Source organism: Dipodomys spectabilis, unplaced genomic scaffold, assembly GCF_019054845.1.
Source record: "Dipodomys spectabilis isolate Male_0828 unplaced genomic scaffold, ASM1905484v1 ptg000108l, whole genome shotgun sequence".
Classification (NCBI taxonomy): Eukaryota; Metazoa; Chordata; class Mammalia; order Rodentia; family Heteromyidae; genus Dipodomys; species Dipodomys spectabilis.
Window position 1 is genome coordinate 4475031 of NW_024870785.1, and position 26830 is coordinate 4501860.

Consider the following 26830-nt stretch of genomic DNA (forward strand, 5'->3'; position numbering starts at 1 on the left):
CTCCTTAATCATCCTCCTGGTGTTGGTGATCTACTTGCTGGGCCATTGCCCCTGCTGCCTTTTTGTTGTTGTTTTGTCTTTTTTTCTGTGTGTGGGTACTAGGGCTTAAGTTCAGAGCCTAGGTGCTGTCCCTTAGCTTTTTCCCACTCAAGGCTGGCGCTCTGCCACTTTCCAAAGTCTCACAGCCGTTTCTGGCCAGGCTGGCTTTGAACTGAGATCCTCAGATATTCTGGGATTACGGGCGTTGAGCTACCGGCGTCCAGCTGGGCCCTTGCTGGTTCATGACCAACTTCTGCAGAACAGCCAAAGTGCCTTTACTCTCCCGTGACTGCTCCGCCCGGTTCCAGCTGGAGGCCTTGCACAGAGCAGGTGCTCAGAGAACACGGAGTGAAGCTGAGCTTCGCCCCCCCCCCCAACACACAGCACGGAGCCAGAGGGTGGGGCAGGCCTCGGGGCGTTAGTTACCTGGCCCGGGGGGTTCCAGCCGCTCGTTCACCCACCACCTTTTCTACTTCTCAGCTGATACTCGGTGTTTGCGGCGCCGGGCCTGCGGGGCGCCGGGCGCGCTCCCCGTCACAGCCGCGGCCCGCTTGCTGGGAGCCCGTGGTGGCCCCCGGTGTGGAAGGGAAGCTGGGGCTGCTCTGCCGGCGCCGGTGAGGGTGGACGGGGCAGGCCAGGGCAGCCCTGCGGACGGCGTCTGGCGCTGAGCGTGTTCCGCCCGGCAGACCTCTCGCGGCAGGTTCGAGGTTCGCCTCAGCGGAAAGCTGCGGCCGCGCTCGACGCCTCAGAAGGCCGAGGCCGCCCTCCGGTGTCGACGTCGGGAATTGCGCGAGGGCCGGACCGGAGGTAGAAGTAAGGCCCGCCCACCAGCCCGCGGGGCTCCAGCTGCCCATCACTGATTGGAGCTCTGGGATGGCCACGCCCACGGGCGCCACGCCTTCCAGTGGTGCTGCCGCCGCCGCTGGACTTGGAGCAGCCGGAAGTTGCGTCATAGGGACGCGTCACGGGGGCGGGAGTCAGCTGAGCTTCGGGCCGGGTGAGGTGGGGATCATCTGGGATCTGCTAAAGGGGAGCCTTTGATCTCTTGGCGGCGCGAGCGCGGTGCAAGACTGCGCCAGGTCCTAGTGGGAGAGCCCCGGGATCCTCTCGCCCTGCTAGGCGAGAGCGTGGTCCTCGGAGGCAAATCCTCCAGAGGCTGGGAAGTCGCAGTTTCCAGTCCGGGCCGCCGGGGAGCCCTGTTGTGATCCCCCAGGCCCCGGACGAAGGACTCACAGGCCCGGCACCATGGCATCCATCCTGGATGAGTATGAGGACTCACTGTCCCGCTCGGCCGTCCTGCAGCCCGGCTGTCCCAGCGTGGGCATCCCGCACTCGGGTGAGGAAGAGGGGGGCGCCGCTGTCCCTGCGGGGAAAGAGCGGGGATGGGGGTGGCAGCGAGAGCCTGGGCTCACCTTCCAGACGTGCAGTCTAGGCCCCAGATTCTCTCAGGGCTCTGTTGGCTGGGTCTGAGAGAGCCAGGGCAGCAACCGCGTGATCTACGGCCTACTACCTACCAGGCCCCTTCTGAAGAGGAAACTTGAGTTTCTGAAGAGGAAGTACTTGACTATAGGACCGTGCACTTGAGCTCTTGGCAGAACTGAGAACAGGTTCCAGGTTTCTGTTGATGCCTGGTTCTGTGCGTTTGACACCAGACCCCTTCCCAGAGATGGCAGAGAGGCGGGGCAGGGGAGTGGTATGGCGGGAGGAGGGATGCTTCCAAGCGGAACTTCATCACTGCCTTGGGTGGTGCTGGGTGCAGCCTATAGTTTAGGGACAAATTTTGTAGAATGAAAAGCAGAGTTGGCAGTGCTGGGACATTCTGAGTAACTGGATGGAGGGAGCAAAGCTAACTATGCTTTGTTAACAATACTGACCACAAAGGTTCCTCGGGACTCCTTTTTTTTTTTTTTGTCGGTCGTGGGGCTTGAACTCTGGGCCTGGGCGCTGTCCCTCAGCTCTTCAGCTCAAGGCGAGCGCTCTACCACTTGAGCTACAGCGCCACTTCCGGTTTTCTGGTGGTTTATTGGAGATAAGAGTCTCACGGTCTCTCCTGCCCAGGCTGGCTTTGAACCGCGATCCTCAGATCTCAGCCTCCTGAGTAGCTAGGATTACAGGCGTGAGCCACCAGCGCCCGGCTCCTCAGGACTCCTTCTGTCCTTCATCTCAAGATATCAGTGAGTCTCATTTAGGTGTAGGGTCATGTATGGGCATGGAGGAAGGGACTAGTTCAGCTAGGCTAGAGACTGGTGAGAGAGAATACCCAGACACTGTCCTCATTCTGACTTGACACATCATGCTGTTGTAGCATCTTAGGCTCAGTGCTTCCAAAAGGGAGAGAACAACCTCAGACCCTCACTGTAAATACTTGATACACAACTATTTACCACCTTCATATGAGTGTTTCAGTAACATGAAAGTTTCACTAGCACTGTTGTTTAATGGGTTACTTGGCTTGCTTAGGTTTTCTTTTTCCCCCTCCCTTTGCCCTTCCACAGCTAACCTTTTCTTCACTCCTCATACATAGGGTATGTAAATGCCCAGCTGGAGAAGGAAGTGCCCATCTTCACCAAGCAGCGCATCGACTTCACTCCCTCAGATCGTATCACCAGTCTCGTGGTCTCCAGCAATCAGCTCTGTATGAGCCTGGGCAAAGACACACTGCTGCGGTAATGGAGACTCCATAACTTTCAGAGTATGGAGTGGGGTGGGCGGGGAGAGTATTTGGGGGCTGACTAGGACAGAATGTAATACTAGTACTCAGGAGGCTGAGGCAGGAGAATCAGGAGTTCAAGGCCAGCCTGGGCTATGTAGCAAGAACCTTTCTCAAAAACAAAACAAAACAAAAGCTAGGCACCAGTGGCTCACACCTGTAATCCTAGCTGCCCAAGAGGCAGAGATCTTAGGATCGCGGTTCAAAGCCAGCCCGGGCAGGAAAGTCAGTGAGTCTCTTATGTCCAATAACACCAGAAAATTGGATGTAGCACTGTAGCTAAAGTGGTAGAGTGCTTGCCTTGAGCTGAAGAGCTGAGGGACAGTGCCCAGGCCCAGAGTTCAAGCCCCACAACTGGGGAAAAAAAAAAAAAAAAAAAAACAACCTAAAATAACATTCAATAAATTTCTGTGTTTTTATGTTAAAGGGAGACTTCCCTTACTCAAACTAGAAATCCAGCAGCCACTAGTAAAAAGATATGTATGTTATATTCGTGTGTGTGTGTGTGTATATATATATATACAACTGTGTATGTATATATGTCTAAGTACTAATTGTTATTGTAACAAGAAAAAGGCCAGACGCTGATGGCTCATGCCTGTAATCTTAGCTACTCAGGAGGCTGAGATCTGAGGATCACGGTTCAAAGCCAGCCTGTGCAAGGAAAGTCTCCCTGAGACTGTTATCTCCAATTAACCACCAGAAAACTGGAAGTGGCACTGTAGCTCAAGTGCATTGAGCTTGCATTGAGCTGAAGAGCTGAGGGACAGCGCCCAGGCCCAGAGTTCAAGCCCCACGACCAATGACAAAAAAGAAAGAAAGAGAGTAGTAAAGGAAAGGGAGGGTAAAGAGGATAAATAATCATTGAGCAGAAGAGAAACTAAAATTTGAGCCACCAGCACCCAGTGGAACTTCTGATTTTTTTTTCCCCACAATACAAAAATTTTCATAATTTATTTAACACTAAAAGTTTTCATGCTTCATGTACACTACCCTAAACTTTTAATGGGTTATTCTTTTTTTTTTTTTTGCCTGTCTTGGGGCACTCATGGCCTGGGCACTGTCTCTGAGCCTCTCTGTGCTGAAGTCTAGTGCTCTGCTCTACCACTTGAGCCACAGCGGCACTTCTGGCTTTTTCTGTGTATGTGGTACACATACACAGAATCAAACCCAGAGCTTCATGCATGTTAGGCAAGCACACTACCACTTAGCCACATTCCCAGCCTTCTGTGTAGTTTATTGGAGACTTTCCTGCCCAGGCTGGCTTCGAACCACAATCCTCAGATCTCAGCCTCCTGAGTAGGATTACAGGCATGAGCTACAGAACCTGGTTTAAGTATGAGACTTGTCTCCAATAAACTGCTCAGAAAAAGCTGAAAGTGGCACTGTGGTTCAAAATGGTAGAGTTCTAGCCTTGAGTAAAAAGCCTAGTGACAGTGCCTAGGCCCTGAGTTCAGGACCCAGGATTGGCACAAAAAAAAAAAAAGAACAAAAATTTCTCAGGTTGGCAAAAACAAAAATAATAATAAACTGTCAGTAAAGATACAGAGAAAGGAACCATTATAATTGCTGGTAAGTTGTAAATTGCCAACATCTTTTGGAAAAGTGATCTGGCAATGTCTAGTAAAGTTTGTAATATATATCCAGGCATGACTATAATCCTGGCCTTAGGAAAAGGAGACTTATCTACAATTTTGATCCCACATTAAGGAATATACATTATAGACAGAATAGTTCCAGGTTGCAGGGGTATTGACACAAGAATAGACTATGGTAATTTGTGGAAGGGAAAACCCAAGCCAAATGCCCATCAATAGGGAAGTGGTGATTAACTCATGATTCACTTATAAAATGGAATGTTAGGGACTGGGAACATGGCTTAATGGTAGAGTGCTTCCCTAACATGCATTGAAGCCCTGGGTTCAATTTTCAGTACCACATAAACAGAAAAAGCCAGAAGCAGTGCTGTGGCTCAAGTGATAACAGTGCTAACCTTAACCAAAAGAAGCTCAGGGACAATGCCAGGCCCTGAGTTCAAGCCCCAGTATTGGCAAAAAAATAAATAAAGTAAAAATAGCCGGGCGCTGGTGGCTCACGCCTGTAATCCTAGCTACTCAGGAGGCTGAGATCTGAGGATCACGGTTCAAAGCCAGCCCGGGCAGCAAAGTCCGTGAGACTCTTATCTGCAATAAACCACTAGAAAACCAGAAGTGGTGCTGTGGCTCAAGCAGTAGAGCGCTCGCCTTGAACTGAAGAGTGAAGGAACAGTGCCCAAGCCCAGAGTTCAAGCCCCATGACTGACAAAAAAAAAAAAAGTAAAAATAAAACGGAATGTTGTACAGTTACTGAGATGACAGCTTTATCTGTTGACTTCCACATATATTACTGAAATATTATTTTTTAAGAGTTTTAGATTGCAGTTTGAATATTGGGGGAGGAAGGAGAGGAATGAGGTGAGTCTCATCAAGGCACATTGTAATCATATATAGAGATGTCAAAATGAAATTCCCTTATATAATTAAATGTTGTTAAAAATGAGGAAACCAGGTGCCAGTAGCTTATGCCTGTAATCTTAACTACTCAGGAGGCTAAGATCTACTAGATCAGGATTCAAAGCTAATTTAGGCAGGAAAGTCCGTATGACTCTTTTTTTTTTTTTTTTTTTTTTTCTTTTTGCCAGTCCTGGGGCTTGAACTCAGGGACTTGGCACTGTTCCTGAGATTCTTTTGTTCAAGGGTAGCACTCTACTACTTGAACCACAGTGCTACGTCTGGCTTTTTCTGTTTATGTGGTAGGAGGAATCGAACCCAGGGTTTCATGCATGCTAGGCAAGCACTCTACCACTAATCCACATTCCCAGTCCATCCGTGAGACTTTTTTGTTGTTGTTGGCGATGGGGCTTGAACTCTGGGCCCAGACGCTGTCCCTCAGCTCTTCAGTTAAAGGCTAGTGTTCTACCACTTGAGCCACAGTGCCACTTCCAGCTTTTTCTGCTTATGTGGTGCTGAGGAATTGAACCCAGGGCTTCATGCATGCAAGGCAAGCATTCTACCACTGAGCCACCTTCCCAGCCCTGTCAGACTCTTATTGCTAATTAACCAAAAAAAGCTGAAAGTGGAGCTGTGGCTCAAGTGATAAAGAGTGCTAACTTTGAGCCAAAAAGCTCAGGGATAGCACCTAGACAAAGAGGAAGCCAGGCACTGGTGGCTAACATCTAATCCTAGCTATTCCTTCCATGGAGGCTGAGATATGAAGATCTTGTGTGTATACACACACACACACATATGTTCTCTTGATTGTATTTGGGATTCTTTGTGTATATTTGGATTCCAGGAAAGAGCCTGGTTTTTATCAGACAAGGAAAGAGATCTGTGACACGGTGACTCTTGTCCCCACAGCATTGACTTGGGCAAAGCCAATGAACCCAACCACGTGGAGCTGGGGCGCAAGGATGACACCAAAGTTCACAAGATGTTTCTGGACCACACTGGTGAGTCGTGGAGAGCCGAGGAGGGGCCGTGGGTGAGCCGCTGCCTGGCGGAGGGGGCCGGAGGAGGCTGAGCCCCCGGGGGGTGGGGGGGAGTGGGGTAGGGGGGATGTGGGGAGTGGGATGGCAGCACCCCCTCAGGTGCTGTCTTCTGCCCATTCCAGGCTCTCACCTGCTCATAGCTCTGAGCAACACTGAGGTCCTCTACGTGAACCGGAATGGACAGAAGGTCCGGCCGCTCGCCCGCTGGAAGGGGCAGCTGGTGGAGAGCGTGGGCTGGAACAAGGCTCTGGGTACGGAGAGCAGCACAGGCCCCATCCTGGTGGGCACTGCCCAGGGCCAGGTCTTCGAAGCCGAGCTCTCAGCCAGCGAGGGTGGGCTGTTTGGCCCTGCCCCCGACCTCTACTTCCGCCCATTGTATGTGCTAAACGAAGAAGGGGGTCCAGCGCCCGTGTGCTCCCTGGAGGCCGAGCGGGGCCCTGATGGCCGTGGCTTCGTCATCGCCACCACACGGCAGCGCCTCTTCCAGTTCATAGGTCGAGGCACGGAGGGGGCCGAGGCCCAGGGCTTCTCAGGGCTTTTTGCAGCCTACACGGACCACCCACCCCCATTCCGCGAGTTCCCTAGTAACCTGGGCTACAGCGAGTTGGCTTTCTATACCCCCAAGTTGCGCTCTGCGCCCCGAGCCTTTGCCTGGATGATGGGAGATGGCGTGCTGTACGGCTCGCTGGACTGCGGGCGCCCCGACTCCCTGCTGAGCGAGGAGCGGGTTTGGGAGTACCCAGAGGGGGTGGGCCCTGGGGCCAGCCCGCCCCTGGCCATCGTGCTGACCCAGTTCCACTTCCTGCTGCTGCTGGCGGACCGCGTGGAGGCGGTGTGCACGCTCACGGGGCAGGTGGTGCTGCGCGACCACTTCCTGGAGAAGTTCGGGCCGCTGAAGCACATGGTGAAGGACGCGGCCAGCGGCCAGCTGTGGGCCTACACGGAGCGAGCCGTCTTCCGCTACCACGTGCAGCGCGAGGCCCGGGACGTGTGGCGCACCTACCTGGACATGAACCGCTTCGACCTGGCCAAGGAGTATTGTCGCGAGCGGCCCGACTGCCTGGACACCGTGCTGGCCCGGGAGGCCGATTTCTGCTTCCGCCAGCGGCGCTACCTGGAGAGCGCTCGCTGCTACGCGCTGACCCACAGCTACTTTGAGGAGATCGCCCTGAAGTTCTTGGAGGCCCGGCAGGAGGAAGCGCTGGTCGAGTTCCTGCAGAGAAAATTAGCCGGTCTGAAGCCAGCCGAGCGGACCCAGGCCACGCTCCTGACCACCTGGCTGACGGAGCTCTACCTGAGCCAGCTCGGGGCCCTGCAGGGCACCCCAGACGCCCGTAACCTCTACCGGGAAACCCAGGAGCGCTTCCGCTCCTTCCTCAGCAGCCCCCGACACAAGGAGTGGCTCTTTGACAGCCGGGCGTCGATCCACGAGCTGCTCGCCAGTCACGGGGACACGGAACACATGGTGTACTTTGCCGTGATCATGCAGGACTATGAGCGGGTGGTGGCCTACCACTGCCAGCACGAGGCGTACGAGGAGGCCCTGGCCGTGCTGGCCCGCCACCGAGACCCCCAGCTCTTCTATAAGTTCTCCCCTATGCTCATCCGTCACATCCCCCGCCAGCTGGTAGATGCCTGGATGGAACTGGGCAGCCGGCTGGACGCCCGGCAGCTCATCCCTGCCCTGGTGAACTACAGCCAGGGTGGCGAGGCCCAGCAGGTGAGCCAAGCCATCCGCTACATGGAGTTCTGCGTGAAGGTGCTTGGAGAAACGGAGCAAGCCATTCACAACTACCTGCTGTCGCTGTACGCCCGAGGCCAGCCAGACTCGCTGCTGGCCTACCTGGAGCAAGCCGGGGCCAGCCCACACCGCGTGCACTATGACCTCAAGTACGCCCTGCGCCTCTGCGCCGAGCATGGCCACCACCGGGCCTGCGTCCACGTGTACAAGGTGCTGGAGCTGTATGAGGAGGCCGTGGACCTGGCCCTGCAGGTAGGACTGACCCAGCCTGCAGCGGGGGACCTCAAGAGCAGTGGCATCAGAGGCTGGAGGGGGGACGGGGGGGTGGGGGGCAGGTTAGGTGGTGCTAGCAGAGGGTAGCAGCCCAGAACAGGGACTCGAAGGTCAGAGTTTAAATTCTGGCTCTTCCACTAAGACCTGAACTCTTGGAATCTTGGGCTGGATTTTTCATCTTTTTTCGTGTGTGTGTGTGTGTGTGTGTGTGTGTGTGTGTGTGTGTGTGTGTGTGTGTGTGTGTGTGTGTGTGTGTGTGTGTGTGTGTTACTGGAGCTTGAGTCAGAGCCTTACTGCTTTTTGCTGGCTAATTGGAGATAAGACTCTCGCAGACCTTCCTGGCTGGATTTTTCATCTTTTTTCGTGTGTGTGTGTGTGTGTGTGTGTGTGTGTGTGTGTGTGTGTGTGTGTGTGTGTGTGTGTGTGTGTGTGTGTGTGTGTGTGTGTGTGTGTGTGTGTGTGTGTGTGTGTGTGTGTGTGTGTTACTGGAGCTTGAGTCAGAGCCTTACTGCTTTTTGCTGACTAATTGGAGATAAGACTCTCGCAGACCTTCCTGCCCAGACTGGCTTTGAACTGAGATCCTCAGATCTCAGCTTCCTGACTAGCTAGGTTACAGGTGTGAACCACCACTGCCTTTGGGCTAATTTCTGAACATCTCTCTGACTCAGATTATTCAGTCATAAGTGGGTGTAATAGAGCACTTTTACCTCAAAGAGCTGATGAGTACAGTATGAGAAAAGCACTCAGCAGTGCCTGAGGGGGAAGAGGCTGACTGACTTTCTCACATCATGAATGGTAGGTAACTTGCCTTAGGATCTCAGGAAGTGTTGTTTAATATGCAGATTCCTCAGCCTGGACCCAGGATTTACTGAGTTAGAGTGTTGGGGTGGGGGTAGGGGAGCTCAAAAATCTATTATGAGCTGGCCACCAGTGGCTCATACCTGTAATCCTAGCTACTCAGGAGGTTGAGATCTGAGGATCGTGGTTCAAAGCCAGCCTGGGCAGGAAAGTCCGTGAAACTCTTATCTCCAATAAACCACCAGAAATCCGGAAGTGGCACTGTAGCTCAAGTGGTAGAGTGCTAGCCTTGAGCAAAAGAAACTCAGGGACAGCACCCAGGCCCTGAATTCAAGCCCCAGGACTGACCAGAAAAACAAAACAAAAAAAAAGTTAGCGCTCTCCCACCATAAGGAGCTTTTCCATTAGCCGAGACACACGCACACACTCAGCATTGACCTAGGTTGCTGTCGTGGGAGCGTCGCTGGCTGGAGGACTGGGACTCCTGCCTGGGGTCTCTCCTCTGAACAAGGTTCTCCTTAGGCATCTGTGTGGATCCCGGATGAGGCAGGGGCCTGGCCCTCACGCTCACCGTTTCCCCACAGGTTGACGTGGACCTGGCCAAGCAGTGTGCAGACTTGCCTGAGGAGGATGAGGAGCTACGTAAGAAGCTGTGGCTGAAGATTGCACGGCACGTGGTGCAGGAGGAAGAGGATGTGCAGACAGCCATGGCCTGCCTGGCCAGCTGCCCCTTGCTCAAGATTGAAGATGTGCTGCCCTTCTTCCCGGATTTTGTCACCATCGACCACTTCAAGGAGGCAATCTGCAGCTCTCTTAAGGCCTACAATCATCACATCCAGGAGCTGCAGCGGGAGATGGAAGAGGCCACAGCCAGTGCGCAGCGCATCCGGCGGGACCTGCAGGAGCTGCGCGGCCGCTACGGCACCGTGGAGCACCAGGACAAATGCGCCAGCTGTGACTTCCCCCTGCTCAACCGCCCATTTTACCTCTTCCTCTGTGGCCACATGTTCCACGCTGACTGCCTCCTGCAGGCCGTGCGGCCCGGCCTGCCTGCCTACAAGCAGGCCCGGCTGGAGGAGCTGCAGCGCAAGCTTGGGGCTGCGCCGCCCCCAGCCAAGGGCTCTGCCCGAGCCAAGGAGGCTGACGGTGGGGCTGCTGGGGGGCCTAGCCGGGAGCAGCTCAAGGCTGACCTAGATGAACTGGTGGCTGCTGAGTGCGTGTACTGTGGGGAGTTGATGATCCGCTCCATAGATCGGCCCTTCATCGACCCCCAGCGCTACGAGGAGGAGCACCTCAGCTGGTTGTAGGAGTGTGTCTGCCCCCCTCCCCCTCCCCCCACCCCCTGCCTGCCCCCGTGGGAAGGCCACAAGATCCAAGGCTGCACTCTGTGGGGGCTAGATCATCATGCAGTGGCTGGGTGTGTCCTTGGCGGGTAGTGGATATGGAGCCGGTTGCCTGAGGTCAGGGGAGTACTTCCCGCCTGCTTCTGGCTGTGCTCAGACCCTAGCGTTGCTCTTCCCCCAGGCTGTTAGCCTGGGGAAGTCAGAGACCTGAGCGTGGGCCTCAGCCTTGTCCTTGCCACTGCTCTCCTTCATTCCCAGGCCTCTGGGACTCTAGATCTTTTTTCCTCTAGGAGACACTCCTTTATGCACGTAGGTGCTCCAGAATGGGAAGGTACCCTCCGCGTCCTGGGCTGGACAAGGGGGGGCAGGGTAAGAATGGTCTGTGTGCTCTTGTGCTCAGTCTGGAGCTGTAATGTGAGGGCGCCCTGGGGCCCAGGGCCTCATGGAGGACAGGTAGAAAGAATTAAATTGTCTGTATACACTGGTAGCTTCATGTTCATGCCGGGCTGGGTGAGGTGTGAGTGATCCCCAGGCGGGGCGGGGCTGTGACAGGATGTTTCCAGCTTCCACAGGCCTTCCTGGAGATGAGGCAGGCCATCCTGTGAGATTCTCCTTCCTTGTCCCCTTTCTGTCCTCTTGGCCCAGGGCCCCTCATCCTAAATTGTAGAATAGGTGCTGTTCTCCATTTTGGCCAGCAGGTGGTGGTGCTGCCCACTGAATCCTGATTCTATTTATTTATTCATTTGCCAGTCCTGGGCACTGTCCCTGAGCTGCTGCTGCTTTTTTTTTTTTTTTTTTTTTTAATTATTATAAAGGTGATGTCAGAATGGTTTCAGTTACATAAGTAAGGTAATGAGTACATTTCTCCAAGCTTCTTTTGCTCAAGGCTCAACTCTACCACTTGAGCCACAGCACCACTTTTTGTTGTTATTGGTCATGGGGCTTGAACTCAGGGCCTGGGGACGAGTCCCTTAGCTTTTTCTGCTCAAAGCTGCTGTTCTACTACTTTGAGCCACCGCACCACTTCTGGTTTTCTGGGGGTTAATTGGAGATAAGTCTTTCCTACCTTTGACCTGACCTATGATTCTCAGATCTCATCTTCCTGAGTAACTAGCATTATAGGCATGAGCCACTAGCACCTGGCCCATCAAGCCATTTCTTTTTTTTTTTTTGGTACCAGGGATTGAATCCAGGACACTGCACTTGTCAGGCAAGTGCCTTGTGACTGAGCTACATCATTATTCTCATTAGTGCTTCGTCAGCTCTTTCCTCCCTGGTTGTCCCAGAATAGTCTGGAAGTCTCCACAACCTGTGCTGATGAGGCCTCCCCCTGGCCTTTAAGCATGCTAGATTTTGCGTGCTCCCCCGCCAGCTTGGATACCAGCTTTGCCAGCTTCTGCCCTGTGGTGCTACAGCCGCTGTCAGTGCCTGTGGCATTTGGTACATTTGTTTTCTCCTCACCTTGCTTCTGTGAGCTGCCCTTCCCCCCAGCTTACTCTTCCTTGGTTGGGGCTGGGAGCTCTGGAGTTGGGCCTTCCCATGACAGCCGCCGAGCACCCTTTGCCCTGTGGACAGGCGTTCATAGGGCACTGCCCGGTTTGATGGGTGTGACCTATCAGCTGCTTCAGACTGATAGTAAGTAAGTGTTCCTGTCAGCAGGGTGGGTGCAGCTCACCTGGGTGGCACATCTTCCCTCTGTCCTGCAACTCAGTCATGCCCCAGAAATCATATCTCCTCCCATGCTGTGGGCATCTGACTGGATCTCTTGCCGAATTCCATGGCTACTGGGGCAACAAGATCTCTTCATGCTCTGCCAACCAAGAGGGCTGAAAGCTGCTCCTGCCACGACTCCCAGGCTCCCCATCTTCCCTAGGGAAAAGAGCAGGAGTAAGTGGGGAGAGGGTCCCATTGAGCAGGGAGAAGACATCCTAAGCTTGTCTCTGCTGCCCCAGGAAGGTTTGGAGCTGCCTGTTCCCTTCCTCTTTCCATGGGCCTCAGCCTCCCTCGCTATACCCAGAGCTCAGAGGCGTGGCCTCGGAGGTCAGCGGATACCCGGAGTCAGACCTCCGTCAGCCCTGATGTGATCCCTTGCTGATGACTTACTGTAGGAACAGCTTGGGGCATCTGTCCTTTTTCAAAACATGTGAGTTAAATGAACACTGCACTGCTGCCCGCTGCTCCCAGAGGGCTTGGCTAAAAACAGCCTGGGTGGGATGCCCCTGCCCCTTCTGTCTTCTAAGCCAGCCCATCTGGTCCTCAGCCGCTTCCTCTTTCCTGGGAAAAGGCCACAGTCTTCCCTGGCACTGACAGAGTGGGATTCCGGTGAGTCAGGGCAACGGGAAGCCGCACGCTCTTAGATCCCTGGAAACCGAGTGAGGCACGGAGAGCAGAGACCAGGCCCTGGAGGCCTTGGCCCGGGGCCTGGGGGCCGGGGCTCAGATGAATGAGCGGCTCCTGGAGCCATCACTGGAAATAGGAGGAGGGGCCACAGGGGGTGACGTGGACCGGGGCAGGAGGCCTGTAAACAAGGAAACCACCTGGGGGAGACTCAGGGCGGCCCCTGCTCCTGGAGAGCAGGTGCTTCCTGAGGCCCGCCCTTGAGCAGCCCCTGGGGGCCACCCTACCCTGAAGCCACGGGCACCAGGGGGCGCTGTCACTGGCTGGGGGAGGGCAGGGCTCCTGGAGGCGTGGTGGCCCTTGGGTGTGCCTTCCCTGAGTGCCAGGCCTACTGCACCCCCTCCTGTCTGGGAGGCAGATGGGCGAGTGCCAGCCCCAACCCCAACCCCAACCTCTCCTCTCCAAGGCTCGAAGCCCTAGCCACGCCTGGCACCGGCCTCATTGGTTGGGAAGGGGCTTCGAGGCCACCAGGCTGCGGGCTGCCTCCTGGTGCCAGGGGAGCAGGTTAGGGACCTCAGCGGGACTCACCTCTCCCCCCACCCCCCCACTCCCACACCAGGTGGGGCGGGGCATGGGGGGTGGGGTGGGGGGGCATGCACACACACCCCTCCCCCTCCCCCCAGCTCCTGGTTCTTCCAGACACTTTCACAGGTGGAAATTCCCGGAGGTCAGAGGAGGGAAACGGTTAATCCCTTTATTCAATGGCCCCCCCCCCCCTTCTGCAAGCCTCCCCCTAACTTCCTCCCCCACTTCCCGCCCCCCCCTGTGTGAACAGGAAGTGGAGAGGAAAAGGCTCTGAGCGAGCAGCTGGGAGCAGGAGGCAGGGAGTGGGTGGCAGGCCCGGTGCCAGCCCTGCCCCTCTTGATGGCTGGCTGCAGAGACAGCCCTACTGTGGCCTGGGAGACAGCCCTACTGTGTGTGGCCCTGAGGCTGGTGACAGTCCAACCTGGAAACGGCACAGCGTCCAAACCCCCTCCCCCACACCTGCTGCCGTCCTGCGAGCGTAAGGCATCCTCTGCCCAAGCCCCAGCTGCCCCGCACCACAGCCCTGCCCCCACCAGCAGGCCGGGCATCGCGAGGCTGGCAGGCAGCAGCCAGCCCTGGCACTGGCCCCACCAACTCAGCCCCTTGGCCCTGCCAGTCCTTTGAAGCTCATGCAGCGCTTCCTGTTTGGGGCGGGCGATGCCAGGGCCCCTCCCCCACCATTGTTCTGTAGAGACCATGGGTCCATCTGTTGCCCCATGGTGGGGCCCCTAGGCTGTGCCACACGGGAGCAGCCCCACAAAGGGCCCTGCTGGCAGCTCTGCTCGTGTGGGGCCAGTTTGGGCCCTGCAGCGGGTTCGGGGTGAGAGGTGGTGGGCTTGAAGAGAATGCGGCGGCGGGGCGAGTTCTCAGGGCTCGGGCAGCTGGAGCCCCCAGCTTGCTTCTCCATCTGGAGCAGGGAGAGGATGCAACCGGCTCATGCCACCGGGACCGCCACGCCTTTCTCCTGCCTGGGTTCCAAAAGGGAAACTGAGACACAGGGGCAAACGTTGGGCTAGGATGACCAATTCAACTGGCACGGATTGCCTTTCCAGAAGGTCCCCTCCCCGCTCCCACTCTGTGAGTGCCCCCAATCTAGTCTTTTCTTTTCCCAAAGCAATTTGGCCCTTTGTTCTGCTTTTTGCCTTAATCATTCCTTCATGCCAGTGGTCAGACCCCGTGGGGGGGAGGGGAGGTCACCGCTGATCGCCACCTGACGCCCCTGAGAACAGGCCAAGGCAGCAGTAGAGAAAGGGGCCCTGGTCCGGCGCCTGGGAAGGTGGGTGCTGCTCCTGCCTCCCCAGCCGCTCTGGGCAAAGGTCTGTTTGTGTTTCCCAGGTGTGGAAGCAGGTGTCATCTGACCCTGCCATGCCCAGCCTGGGATCACCTGTCCCCAGAGCCAGCAGCTCAGACATGGCCTACTCATCTCCCCCCCACCGCTACCCCCGCCAGGACCTGTACTGCCCCTGGCCTCCCAGGACCAGACCTCGCATGAAGACAGGAGAGTACTGTAGAGCTCTCGTTCAACTACAATGTCCAACACTTGAAATGGGCATGCTCCGTGCGGCTGCTTGGGGCTGCTCATGCCCTCCCCCATCCCAGAGTCTACAAAGTGCCTGGGGTACCCAGGGACCCAATTTGGAAGCGAAGCCACTGGGCTGCCGTTCCTACCTGTCGTGGTTTTACAGATGCTGAGAGAGGATCCCTCCGTGCGGGCTCTCGTCCCTCCTCCATGAGCTCCCAGGCGGTGGGCAGGCACCTTAGGCCTTCAGGAGACTTGATTTTCCATTTTTAGCCAGAGTGGATGGAGCCAGAGATGGGGAGGCAATCTGGAAAGAACAAGCGCAAGTCTGTCCCCCGTTTGCCAACCACGAGGCTACTGACCCCTCCCCCCACCCCCAGCACCTCAGAGCTGTCTCCTGCCCAGGGGGAATCAAGGGAATGGGCCCTGAAGGGTCTTCATGAACACTGAGTGCAGAATGGTCCCAGAATGTGGCACCCCGGGCCTGTAGGCACCCCCCAGAACGTGGGCCAAGCTCCAGGCACTGGAGCAGGTCCAGGCTGGCCGCTTGCTTCTCTGCGGCTCATACCAGCCGCTGCTCAGCCCGCCAGGCCTGGGACTTGGCGAACCCCCCCACGAGGGCTCTTGCTCCACAAAGCCCGCTCATCTCTTAGGAAGCGGGGAAAGAGGCTTCCTTGACGAACTTCTTTCTTTCTTCTTCATTTTTTTTTTTTTTGGTTTGCAAAATAGTGACGCGGGAAGAGATGCCTGCTCGGGATGAGAGTGAGGAAATCATCCCTCGGGCGTGAGAATTCAGGGACTGAGGTGAGGCACTAGCACTCGCTTGGGGGGACTAGGCCCCGGCTTCCTGAAGGAGGGACAGCATGACCCCGGGACCGCAGGACCCCTGGGAACCCACACTGACCCTCTGCCAACCTGGTCCAACCCAGAGCTTGCACAACAGCCTGGCGAGCTGGCACTCCCCCGAGAGCCTCAGGAAGTCCCCCTTGTCCCTCCTTGACCTTTGACCTCTTGGGTCTGCTGCAAGTAGAATTCCAGGCAGATGCCTTCTCTTTTACCTTCTGTGTCTGGCCATTTCCCTGAAGAAACTCAGAGATGGCGCTGGGAAGGTGGCTCAGAGGTAGAGTGCTTGCTTTGTATGCATGAAGCCCTGGGTTCGATTCCTCAGCACCACAAAAGTAGAAAAAGCCAGAAGTGGCGCTGTGGCTCAAGTGGTAGAGCGCTCGCCTTGAGCTGAAGAGCTGAGGGACAGCGCCCAGGCCCAGAGTTCAGGCCCCATGACTAGAAAAAAAAAAAAAAAGAAAACTCAGAGACTCCCCAAATCCCCACCTTACTGCTCCCTTTATTGCTCTGGGGTACAGAACAATTAGAGCCTCCTTTGGGACCTGCAGAAGTCAGCATGGATCCTCACCACAGCCAATAGGACTCATTTGTGTGTGTGTGTGCATGCATACGTGCAGATGTGTGCATGTGTGCTGCCACTTAGCTTTTTCCACTCCAGCCTGGTACTTTACCACCTGAGCCACAGCTCCACTTCTGGCTTTTTGGTGGTTAGTTGTGGATAAGACTCACAGAGCCGGGCGCTGGTGGCTCACGCCTGTAATCCTAGCTACTCAGGAGGCTGAGATCTGAGGATCGCGGTTCAAAACCAGCCTGGGCAGGAGAGACCGTGAGACTCCTATCTCCAATAAACCACCAGAAAACCGGACGTGGCGCTGTAGCTCAAGTGGTAGAGCGCTTGCCTTGAGCTGAAGAGCTGAGGGACAGCGCCCAGGCCCAGAGTTCAAGCCCTACAGCCGACAAAAAAAAAAAAAAGACTCTCACAGACTTTCCTCCTGAGTAGGTAGATTACAGGTTTGAGCCACCAGTGCCCAGCCCAATAGGTATGGCTGTACCTAAAGGGCCCAAACTTCACATGAGTGTGTGCATGCACGCACACACACACACACACTTCTGCCCACAGATACTCTCTTGGGCGTCATGCCTAACTCTACCTCCATCTCTGTCCCAAACAACAACAGGTGAATGGAGGCAGTAGATGACCTTGCTTCCCTGCCAGAACTTCTGAGCCCTGCCAAGTCCCTCAATGCTGTTCCGTATGAAACCATGCTGTGCCACACGACACACACAGTTTCACAATCCAATAATTCCCTTTCGTTTGAGAGTGGAATTTTTGCTTTTTTTTTTTTTTTTTTTTAGGGTTTCTTGGCTTTCTTTTTTTTTTTTGAGCAATCTAAATTTGTCATCGCACATCTCCCTGTTTCCGCCCCTCGGGCCTCCTTTTCATCCCCTGGAATCTGGAAACCATATGTGTGGGCAGAAACCCCCCAGCATCCCTCACCCCACCCTGCCCTGGCGAAGCCAGCAAGGTTTGCTGGGGAAGAGCTTACACTCTAGGCCGGGGATGGAAAGGGAGTTTCTCTTTGGACCTTCCCAGCTTCAGCAGTAGAGAAGCTGTTGGTCTAGTGGTTAGGGCCTAGAACACAAGGGTTCTGTCCCCAGCAAGCTCCTTGACTAACGGCTGAAGCCCCGGGGGAAAAGTCCCCTGGCCATCTCAGAGGACTCTGTTTTCCTATTCCCCCCACTCCCACCAGGGGCTCAGGGCTTCCCTACCTAGATAATCTCCTACCCCAAATGTCTGCTCGGTCACTTTGAAGCTGCCTGACCATGTTGCTTAAGTGTCCCAACTGGTTTTTTTTACCTATTGTATCTAGCATCTGATTAAATAAGAAACAAAGTTATATTTGCAAGGGCCTACCACCAAGCACGCTGTAAGGGCTCAACAAACTGTCCTTGTTTTGGGGGTGGTTGTTGTTGTTGTTTGCTAGTCCTGGAGCTTGAACTCAGGGCCTGGGCGCTGTCCCTGAGCTTCTTTGTTCAAGGCTAGCGCTCTACCATCTGAGCCACAAAGCCATTTCCAGCTTTTTCTGTGTATGTGGTGCTGAGCAATTGAACCCAGGGCTTCATGCATGCTAGGCAAGCGCTCTACCACTAAGCCACCTTCCCAGACCCCTTGTTATTGTCAATAATAAATAAGTTTGATGAGGAGGGTGTGCGTCCCTGTCCGAGCTGTCCTGCCTCTCCTGCGGGGCCGACCTTCCTGGAGCCTCCCTGGTCTCCAGTCCTTGTGGATCAGGGCTGAGGCCTGGCTGTTCTGTCCCTGTCTCCATGGCGACCCCAGCCCCTCCCCTCCTTCCTTCCTCCAGAGCTTTCTGTTTACTGTAAACAGCCAGCCCCAAGCTGATCCAGCCCAGGGCCATCCAGACTCTGGATCCAGAGCCTGGCTCCTTGGGTGAAGTCCGTGCACAGCACCCTGAGGTCTGCAAGGCCTTGAACTGGCTCTGTTTGGGAACCTCAGCTGGTACACACAGGAGAGGGAAGGAAGGGGACCCAGGAGGAGCCTTGGGACAGCCAGGGGCTGAGACAAGGAGCAGAACAATCGAAGAGGATCTCTCCAACTTAGGTTGACCTGGGTGCAAATTCTGGCCTGTGTTTGGTCACCATGTGACCTCAGGCCCATCATTTAACTTCTCTGAGCATCACCCCTTCTTTCTCTGTTTATTGATTTGTAAACTACAGAGCATACCTCACTCAGGGGGGTTGGGTGGTGACAGATCCTGTGTTCAGAGCTCTTGGCACACTGCTCGCCTACCGTGTCAGTCGCCACAGCTCAGACTCTTTTCTGCTTTTTTTTTTTTTGATTTGTGCCTGTATGGGGCTTGAACTCAGGGCCTGGGCGCTGTCCCTTAGGGTTTTTTTTGCTCATGGCTAGCACTCTACCACTTGAGCCACAGCTCCACTTCCGGTTTTTTGGTGGTTAATTGGAGATAAGAGTTTCATGAACTTTCCTGCCCAGGCTGGGTTTGAACCACCGTCTTCAGATCTCAGGGTCCCGAGTAGCTAGGATTACAGGTGTGAGCTACGCCCCCCCAGCGCCTGGTCCGCCTTTTGTACTTGTGCACATTCCAGCCTATTCCTTGGCCTGCCACACGTGTACAAAGCACCTCTGTCCGTGTCTGTCCACAGCACGCACACAACTCTGCCGATGAAAGTTTGCTCACTGGTGTGCAAGGCCCCGGGTGCGTGGGGAGAGTTGAGCTTTCTTCTAAACCTAGGTCTGTGTGACTTTGGAGCTGAGCCGTGTGTGAACCACCAGCACCAGGTCACCGTGACTTCTCCTTCATTCTCCACTAAGTCTGAGCGAGCGCCCCCCTCCCCCTCCAGTCCAGCCGCGCCCCCCCCTCCCCCTCCAGTCCAGCCGAGCTCAGGGCATGAGACAGGGGATGGTTCTGGGGTACAACTCCCCTTTCTCATAAGTCAAGCTTTCAGAACAAAATAGCCTGGATGTGCTGGCCAATTAGAGGAGACCTGAGGGCCGAGATTCAGACCTGCCAGTCCTCTAGCCACCCTGGGGCAGAACCCGCGGTTACAGCGGGGCATTCGTTCATTTGACTCATTCCCCACAGGAGCGTGAGTAAGTAGAGCTCTGGATTTCCAGACCCCTACCCCGCCCCCTGCAGACACCCAGTGGGGTCTTCCAGGGTTGGGCCCCTCTAGGTTCCGGGTGCTGGCCTGGGTTTCCCTCCCAGAGCAAGGATCAGAAGCTGGGGGCCTGTGGGTCAGCTGACTCTGCCGGCCCTACGCTCCCTTGCCCACAACCTGGCCTAACTGGAGTTTCTGTGCTTGGCCCTGTGGGGCGGCTTGGGAAGGAAGAGGAGACCCCCACATGCCGGCAGCCCCACAGGCTCGCCTGGAAATCCCCCACTTCTTACCTTGGCTGCTTGAGGAAACAGCCTCCCGCCAGGGACTTTTCTTCTGGGGACCATACTGCGGGGACTCCAGCTTTACAGTGTGTCACTTCAACCAGCCTCGGGATACGGAGAGGGCCAGGCTTGAAGGATCAGTCTCTCCCTTGCAGGGAGCAAGGTGCAGGCCCAAGGAGCGGGAGTGGAGAAGGGATGCCCCTGGGACCAGCTAGGGTCTGCCCCTCTCCATCCTCCCTTATTTCACCCCCAAAACCCAGCCTGAAAGGATGTATGTGTGTGTAGACTATATAAATACTCACAATCAAAACCTCTGAACCCTGGATATGATGGTAATCTCAGCTACTCAGGAGGCTGAAGCAGGAGGATTGAAAGTTTGAAGCCAACGTGGGAAATTTTATGAGACTCAGGCCTGTAATCCTAGCTACTCAGGCGGCTGAGATCTGACGATCACGGTTCAAAGCCAGCCCAGGCAGGAAAGTCCGTGAGACTCTTATCTCCAATAAACCACTAGAAAACTGGAGCTGATAGTGTGTCTCAAATGGTAGAGCACAGGCTGGGAAGGTGGCTCAGTGGTAGAGTAGCTTGCCTTGAATGCATGAGGCCCTGGGTTTGATTCCTCAGCACCACATAAGCAGAAAAAGCCAGAAGTGGCGCTGTGGCTCAAGTGGTAGAGCGCTAGCCTTGAGCTGAAGAGCTGAGGGACAGCGCCCAGGCCCAGAGTTCAGGCCCCACGACCAACCAAAAAAACAAATCAAATGGTGGAGCACTAGCCTTGAGCTGAAGAGCTGAGGGACAGCGCCCAGGCCGAGTTCAAGCCCATGACCAACTAAATAAAATAAATAAATAAATAAAAAATGAAAAGTCGGAATATAGTCCAGTGGTAGAGTGCTAACCTAGCTTTAAGGTCCAGCAACATGCACTCATAAAAAATTTATGGCCCTTGGGGCTGGGAAGGTGGCTCAGTGGTAGAGCGCTTGCCTTGCATGCTCGAGGCCCTGGGTTCGATTCCTCAGCACCACATAAGCAAAAAGAAAAAAGCCGGAAGTGGTGCTGTGGCTCAAGTGGTAGAGCGCTAGCCTTGAGCTGAAGAGCTGAGGGACAGCGCCCAGGCCCAGAGTTCAGGCCCCACTACCGGACCCAAAAAAAAAAAAAATTTATGGCCCAGCCTGGCGCCGGTGGCTCACGCCTGTAATCCTAGCTACTCAGGAGGCTGAGATCTGAGGATCACGGTTCAAAACCAGCCCAGGCAGGAAAGATCATGAGACTCCTATCTCCAATAAACCACTAGAAAACCAGAAGTGGCACTGTGGCTCAAGTGGTAGAGCGCTTGCCTTGAGCTGAAGAGCTGAGGGACCGCGCCTAGGCCCAGAGTTCAAGCCCCACGACCGACCCTGCCCCCCCCCCCCAAAAATGTATGGCCCAACTCCAATACCTTACACTTATAATACTAGGTACTTGAAAAACTGAGATCTAGAGGATTGAGGTTTGAATCCAGCCCAGGCAGAAAAAAGACAAGTCCATGAAACTCCGTTTCCAAAATGACTGGCAAAAGGCCAAGCTGGAGGCAAGACTCAAATGATAGAGCACCAGCCCAGCAAGCACAAATCCCTGTGTAAACTCATGTCAGATATAATTTTATATATATATATATATATATATATATATATAGCCAGAGTTCCATTTGTTTTAGCTAAAAATATATAAATAGAAATCCTATTTGTCACTATTCATCCCTCCTAACTAGAACTTACTCACTTTGACCTGCAGGTGACTGTGTCACCCACTGTACGGATCTTGGAGACGCACTTCTCAGAGTAGACTAGAACTTTGCAGGAGGTTACCAGGAGGCATGAGGGGACGGCCACTGGCTTAGTTCATGCATTGCAAGCCACAAACAATGGAGCAAGTCACAACTGAAGCCTTTCTCTTTGCTGACGTTCACTGGAAACTGAGTCATCTTAAACAAGGCCCCCATTTCCACTGTGGTGGCATGCTACAGAGCCATCCAGAGCCCAGGCACCTGCCCCTGAGTAGGAAGTGGACCTTTATCAGGGGGACAAGACCCCAGGCCACCATGCAAACAACCTGTCCACTGATGGCTTCTGCTTTCCCACCTGCGGGCTGTGAAGGCCTCCATGGGCCTGCTATAGGTGATCAGAGGAATCCTGGCATTGTGTCTGTGTCAGGGTTACAATCTAGGTAGGCCAGCCAGTATCCACGTGGTCATGTGGGAGACAGGGAACACGGGGGTGGGGGCGGGGGGGTGCAGGGAACTGTCTCACGTTGTTCCATCCTGCGACAGGGGTGGGCCCGTGTGCGCTCACTCTCACCCTACCTAGTGTGTCTTTTCTCGTGGCCTGCCATTCCGGTAATTCAGGGCTGCTGGATGGTTCAGAAGAGGCACAGGAGCCCTCTGCTCACAGCTGGGGCTGGGGAGTAGCCTGCCTTTTCTAGCCCACTGGGGAGAAGGTTAGCCCAAGCCCTGGCTAGCTTGGGGGCCAGGGCTTCCTCCTTCATTCAAAACCTCAGCTCCAGGAGGGTGGCAGGGGTGGGGGGAGGGGGGAGGGCGGGCTCCACCTCCCGCCCCCTCCCCCCTCCCTGACAGCTGTAATCTGCTTGGGAAAATCTCTCTTTATTTTTATTTTTTTTTTTCCCACTGCACAGGAAAAAATATTAGTTGTCCCGATAACAAGGAAAACAAAATCTAGCGCAGGGCATCAGAGACTTCCTGAGGCGGAAAACAACGTCCAGGGGAGAGCTGAAGGAGAAGGTCTGAGGCAGGAGCCCAGGGCCAGCAGGAGAGGACACTGGTCCAGTCCTATCCGGCCCGTGGGGGAGGGGGATGACAGATCGAGGAACTTGGAAAAAAAAAAAAGAATCCTCCCCCCAAAAACCTTGAAGTGGAGGCTGCTGAGCTGCATCCGGGAAGTGATTCAGGGCAGGGTCACGGCCCCACTCGGAGCCAGGTCCCTCCATTCTCTCAGGTGCCCAGCTCCCCTCGCTTCTCAGCCGGTTTTCTTAGGGGCTGTCTGTCTGTCCACAGGCAGAAGGGTCCCTTCCCGGGGGCCACCAGGCCTGACTGGAGCCCTGGGCACCCCATGTGGCCAGATGGCCTTGTCTGCCTACAATGACTTCCCTGGGTAACTTTCCACTTGAGGAGCGGGGCCAAGAAGGGGAAGACATTGCTTCTTCTTTTCTTTTCTGTGCTGGTCCTGGGGCTTGAACTCAGGGCCATGGATGCCATCCTTGAGCTTTTGTACTTAAGGCTAGCCCTCTACCACTTGAGCCACAACTCCACGTACAGCTTTTTGGTGGTTCGTTGGAGAAAACAGTATCGTGGGCCTTCCTACCCTTGGCTGGCTTTGAACTGTGATCCTCAGATTTCAGCCTCCTGAGTAGTTAGGATTATAGGCATAAGCCACAGGTGCCTGGTAAGAAAGATATTTCTTTCTTTTTTTTTTCTTTTTTGTTTTTTTAGGGTCCGGTCATGGGGCCTGAACTCTGGGCCTGGGCACTGTCCCTCAGCTCTTCAGCTCAAGGCTAGCGCTCTACCGTTTGAGCCACAGCGCCACTTCCGGCTTTTTCTGTTTATGTGGTGCTGAGGAATCGAACCCAGGGCCTCAGGCATGCAAGGCAAGCGCTCTACCACTGAGCCACCTTCCCAGCCCCAGGAAGATATTTCTTAATGCCTTTTCCCCCTGGCACACTCACAGTGTCTGTGGGTGGGGTAACCTCCCAGTGTTCAGTGCTTGGGGAGACTGGGCTGGGAGGGAGGGGGCTCCTGAGGGGACGATGTGCCTGTATCTAGCACTGCCTCTCAACTCTGCCTGCCTATTGGGTCACCAGGGGCGCGTCTAGGCCATGCCAGTACCTTCTGGACCTCATCTCTAACCAATTCTACCAGGAATCTCAAGGAAGCTTCCTGGGTGCAGAGCCGGGGCTGAGAGTCCTGAGTGTCTTGACCCCCTGGAATCAATCCTCTGAACCCCTTCCATTGGATCTAGCCCCTCATTTTCAGATGGGAGCCCCTCAGAAGTGGCCTACTGAGGAGGCTACAGAATTGGGGCGGGTGGAGGCCCAGCTGGAGGCCAGCTGCCCAGCCCAATAGCAGGTTCTGGATTACCCCGCCCCCTCCCTCTGCTCCTTCTCCCCCCTGGGCCAGGAGGACGCCTGGAGCCTTTGTTCTCAGCCAACAGGAGTGTGACCAGAAACCTGCCCGCAGTTTAATTACAGCCCCATTCAGTGGTCCAGGCTGGCCCCAGTGCCGCCGCAGCCAGCTCAGTGCCACTCCCCCCCCATTTTCAGGGTCCTCCTAGCTTTGTTCTGAAGGGGACCTGGGGCGCACTCCCCCTCCCCCCCCAAGCATTGGCCCTTGTTCTGTATAGGGATTGGGGGCCTTGGGGAGTTCTGGGCTCTGAGCACAGAGGATGTGACCTTCTCCCAAGCAGTGGGGAACCAGGGCAGCAGCTCCTGGTACATGTGCTCCACTGCTCTACCCAGTCCTGGGCTCCGATGGAGAACTCAAGACGTGAGAGGACTTCTGGCTCATTTGTGATTGCCTACAAGCAGGTACTCAGTCGCCAGTACAGGCTGTGGTCACCTATTAAGTCTGGAAGGAATATGCATAGACAGAAACTCACCGTCCCCGCGTTCAAAGATCTGCTCAGGACGGAGGGCACGCGGCACTGCGAGGACTTCCCACAAGGCAGCAGCCATTAGCAGGCCTGGAGATCTTCCCCGGAACTCCCACCAACTGCTCCAAAGGGTTTCTTGAATGAATATTTGGTTCTTTAACTGCAACATAGGATGTCTCTTTCCTGGCATTACAGATAAGGATAGTCTTGTCAGGATGGGAGACAATCATAGCAATGTTGGTGAAGACCTGGGCTTCACCAAGTGCCTGGGATTACAGGCCTGCCCCAGCACACTCAACCTAAACTGAGTATTTCTCGGTGTACAGCCTGCTATTCTGTATCTATGATATACATTATTTGGTTTAAATTATTTCTTTAATTCACTAAGCCACATTCCCAGCCCATAAATTCACAGTTTTAATCTAGCATTCATTGTACTACTTTTCTCAAAGTAGTACTACTTTTTCTCTAAGTTGATAAAGTAGCCATTCCCCAATCTGCAGAAATCATGTATTCAGTAGTTGCTAAGAAGAAACAGGATGGGGGGGGGGGGGGCTGGGACTATGGCTTTAGTGGTAGAGAGTTTGCCTAGCCTGCACAAAGCCCTAGGTTTGATTCCTCAGTACCACATACACAGAAAAAAGCCAGAAGTGGTGCTGTGGCTCAAGTGGTAGAGTGCTAGCCTTGAGCTGAACTGCTGAGGTACAGGTCCCAGGCCCAGAAGTTCAGGCCCCATGACGGACAAAAAAACGAAACAAACAAAACAAAAACACTGGTGTTTATCTCTCACTGGTTTTTGATTTCCTTTTCTAGTCATTAAAGGCCAGAATTTACTAAGATCCTTACACCATCCTGTTACATTCATATGAATTATTGAGGCAAAGGCAGTGTGGTAGACTCCTGTAGTTCCAGCTACTTATGAAACCCAGAATCACTTGAGTCCAAGAGATTAGGGACAGCCTGGACAGCACAGCAAGATTCTATCTCTTAGACATTATCATTGAAGCTAGGCATCCACCGGTGGTTCACACCTGTAATTCTAGCTACTCAGGAAGTTGAGATCTGCAGATCATGGTTTGAAGCTAGTGTAGACAAGAAAAGTCTGTAAAATTCTTTTTTTTTTTTGGGGGGGGGGGGTGGGTCCGGTTGTGGGGCCTGAACTCTGAGCCTGGGCGCTGTCCCTCAGCATTTCAGCTCAAGGCTAGCACTCTACCACTTGAGCCACAGCGCCACTTCCGGCTTTTTTCTTTTTGCTTATGTGGTGCTGAGGAATCGAACCCAGGGCCTCAGGCATGCAAGGCAAGCACTCTACCACTGAGCCAGCTTCCCAGCCCCTCTGTAAAATTCTTATCTTCAATTAACCACAAAAAGCCAGACGTGTGTGTGGCTCAAGTGGAAGAGTGCTAGCCTTGAGCACAAATGCTCAGGGGCAGCACCCAGTCCTGGAGTGCAGGCCCCGAGACTGGCAAATAAATAAATATCAAACTGTTCATAGGAAGAAAATTGTGATATAGAAAAAGCAGCTTCAGCAGCAAAACCTTTCGTGGCTTTGTGGTTGTGTTGTTTAGATCTCTTTGGAGATCTTTGGAGAAGATAGGGTATTGTGATACCTGCTTTCTTCCTCCAGGGTGGTTGCAACGTCCAGGTCGCATAATCTGGAAATCTGCAGTGTATACTCAACAAAGAAGGACAGTAAAGGCAGGTAACGTGACAGGTGCTTGAGAGGAGTTTTTGGTTTTGTTTTGCTGAGAAACGTTATTAATTCCTGACATGGGTGCATAAACTATCTGGAGCATGATAAAGACCAGGCACCCCAGATCCCTCCAGTTTCTCCCTGTGTCCTTTGGCCTGCTCCATCCTCTCCTGGGGTCACTCTGTAGCCATTCTGGACCAGACCTCATGCTTCAATGACTCATTGTAACAAGGCCCCACCTGACTGGAGACAATGGACTCTCTCTGACGTCACATCTGATCCCCTCTGAGCACACCTTTGGCTGTGGGACTATTTTAGCCTGCGTACGTTCTCACAACCTACCTGCCCCCCAATGCTCCTCCCTGTTTCACTTAAGGCCACTGTCTATGACCTGCCTAATCCCCAAAGAGCCAAAAAAAATGGCTGAAGATGTGCTTCCTGTGGTAGCCATATAATAAATTTTTCCTTTTGAATTATTATCATTATTATTATTGTTATAATTATTTTTTTTATTTTTTGTGAACATACTGTACAGAGGGGTTACAATTACATGGGCAAGATAATGAGTACATTTCTTATAATAAATCTTTTTCTGCCCTTAAGAAAAAAAAAAGAAGAAGAAGCTGGGCACTGCAATCCTACCTACTCAGGAGGCTGAGATTTGAGGATTATGGTTCAAAGCCAATCCAGAAAAGTCCCTGAGACTCTTTCTTCTTTTTTAATAAGTTTTTTATTGTGAAAATACTGTACAGAGGGGTTGCAGTTATATGAGCAAGGTAATGAGTACATTTCTTTTTTTTTTTTTCTTTTTTTTGGGTCCGGTTGTGGGGCCTGAACTCTGGGCCTGGGCACTGTCCTTGATC

General features: G+C 54.1%; 2 protein-coding genes across 2 annotated transcripts in view; one reads left to right on the forward strand and one right to left on the reverse strand.

Annotated features, from left to right (window-relative positions):
• Ehd4 (EH domain containing 4) overlaps window positions 1–26830 on the reverse strand; it is a 738029-nt gene that overhangs the window by 55458 nt on the left and 655741 nt on the right. The window lies entirely within an intron of this gene.
• Window positions 1026–10419, forward strand: Vps18 (VPS18 core subunit of CORVET and HOPS complexes). The gene is made up of 5 exons (XM_042687896.1): window positions 1026–1375; window positions 2564–2705; window positions 6148–6239; window positions 6401–8271; window positions 9675–10419. The coding sequence occupies exons 1-5, from the start codon at window positions 1285–1287 to the stop codon at window positions 10395–10397; spliced, it is 2919 nt and encodes a 972-aa protein (XP_042543830.1). The 5' UTR covers window positions 1026–1284; the 3' UTR covers window positions 10398–10419.

Excerpts from the sequence above, each read along its gene's own strand:
- Vps18 (XM_042687896.1), top strand. The coding sequence starts at position 1,285 with ATGGCATCCATCCTGGATGAGTATGAGGACTCACTGTCCCGCTCGGCC. Across the intron at positions 1,376-2,563 it reads CGTGGGCATCCCGCACTCGG|GGTATGTAAATGCCCAGCTG; the intron begins GTGAGGAAGAGG and ends CCTCATACATAG. Across the intron at positions 6,240-6,400 it reads GATGTTTCTGGACCACACTG|GCTCTCACCTGCTCATAGCT; the intron begins GTGAGTCGTGGA and ends TGCCCATTCCAG.